The sequence below is a fragment of the Manihot esculenta genome, chromosome 2, assembly GCF_001659605.2.
Source record: "Manihot esculenta cultivar AM560-2 chromosome 2, M.esculenta_v8, whole genome shotgun sequence".
Classification (NCBI taxonomy): domain Eukaryota; kingdom Viridiplantae; phylum Streptophyta; class Magnoliopsida; order Malpighiales; family Euphorbiaceae; genus Manihot; species Manihot esculenta.
In genome coordinates, this window is record NC_035162.2 from 13,895,363 (window position 1) to 13,897,348 (window position 1,986).

Sequence of the window (1,986 nt, forward strand, 5' to 3'; positions counted from 1 at the left end):
GTAATATTGTGGGCTTGACAAATCCTGAATATTCCCAATTTAATTAATCATATCAATGTGGAATTTATATGCACACTCTTTCCTCCACCAAATAGAAATACCATTTTGGCATGTATTCTATTCATATTCTTTTTTCAATGATTTCTAACCTTAAAAAAAAAGTTTGAAAAATTATTACGTAGTCTTTGCAATATCAATAAATTTGTTAGTTAATTTTATCATTTTAAAAAATACATCAAAATATTTTTAAATAATAATTTGAGAATTTTTTTTTTTTTTTGTAATATATCCAACAACTGCAGTTGATAATAAGCTTATTTCTCCAGTATATATAATTTTATTGTTTTTTGTATGTAACATCTACATCATGGCCCCTTCTTTTTCATGGGAAAGTAACAGTTAAAATCAAGCTAAATTCCTTCAAGAAGAAAAATATATATGTATATAATAACAAAAATCTTGTAAATCTATGGTATACGTCAAGGTCTTGAAGAAACCTCAAACCCCGAGAGATCCAAGCAACTCCAAGCATTATCGGTTGTATGATTATTGGCAGAAATCTTTAGCTGATCATCCACTGAGAATGAATAAAATTCTTGTTGGGGCTGTACAGTTTCCCATGTAAAATTTGGCAAGGTCGCAGTTTCAGACCATAAAGCATCTTGCACCATTTCATCTCCCAGCAAAGTTTGCAATCCAAATGCATCCATGTCTTGACTTTCCAAGAGTTCCTGAATTCTTTCTTCATCTTCTTGCTGCTCATGGTCTCTCACAGTCACTGGAGGTAGCCCTTCAAGTAATAAATCAGATTCTTGAATCAGATCCGTGATCTTGTCGTCGCCTTCAATCACAGCACTGTCAGGTGTTGAAGAATTTGGTGCAGTACTCGTCTCTTGAGCCTGAAATTCTGGATGAAAGCTCGAGTCTTGATTCAAAAACTTGGCAAAAACAACAGCAAGATCAATCTCAGACGACGACCCATTAGCTACAGTTCCTTGAGCCATTGAATCTCCAGTAGACCCATTAATTCTACCATCAAAACCACTAAAATCATTCTTCCCGAAACCCTCACGATCATTCTGCGATACTCTAACAGACTTAGCTCTCCGAGTTTTACGACAACCACCACCAACAGGAACATTCCTTAAAGAGCCACCTTTAGTCCAATACCTTCGACAACCCTTACAGAAGTACCTAGGCTGAGACAAGCTGTAATTATTGTAATAACAAAATTTCGTGTTGGAAGAAGCACAACGAGGGCAATGGGGAGCAAGTTCCACTTGGGATTTCCATTTCCTCTCCATGGGCAAGGGCCTAGGAGGGCACTGCAACAACATTTGATCACTGATATACATATTCATGGCTTCCTGAGACTGTGAAACAGAGAAGGGGAATAGAGATATAGTGGAAGAAGGAGGTGTTTGATATAAACGTGGGCGGTTGCGAGCCGTCTGGGCCAAGAAAAGTAGGAGGGTTTCATGCGCGTGCGTGAAAGTGGGACTGCAATTGCAATGTGTAGTTTACTGTTTAATAGCCGTATTGAGCGTGGATCACTTTTGCCTCACGTGGCATTACTTTATTGGGTGTTTTATGAGAGTGATTGAGGTTGATAAGTCAAAGCTTCTGAGTTGTCATTTGGGTTATTTAACCTTGTGTGGCAGCGTAATGTATTTGTCCTATACCTCCTTGCATTTTTTTTTATTTATTTATTTTTAAATCTAGGAAGAGACTATCAAATGAATGTTTTTTCTTTTTTAATTGAGGTCATTAGGGTTTGAGAAATGAACTTGGAATATACTATAGATAATAAGATTCTTTGAATCTCAACATTTTCAATCCTTCTCTTAACTACTTGCATTAATAACTTATTATAGAAAATAACAAAAAATTATCAATCAGTTTACAATCATTTTGAAATATTAATTATTAAATTAAATTCACGATAAATTAATAAAAATAACTATTGGAAATGAAATAATATATTAT

General features: G+C 34.9%; 1 protein-coding gene across 1 annotated transcript; it reads right to left on the reverse strand.

The window, feature by feature from the left end:
* Positions 1 to 302: 302 nt before the first annotated feature.
* Positions 303 to 1,529, reverse strand: LOC110610032 (dof zinc finger protein DOF1.2). The gene has a single exon (XM_021749902.2). The coding sequence runs from the start codon at positions 1,359 to 1,361 to the stop codon at positions 480 to 482; it is 882 nt and encodes a 293-aa protein (XP_021605594.1). The 5' UTR covers positions 1,362 to 1,529; the 3' UTR covers positions 303 to 479.
* Positions 1,530 to 1,986: the final 457 nt, after the last annotated feature.

Excerpts from the sequence above, each read along its gene's own strand:
- LOC110610032 (XM_021749902.2), bottom strand. The coding sequence starts at position 1,361 with ATGAATATGTATATCAGTGATCAAATGTTGTTGCAGTGCCCTCCTAGG.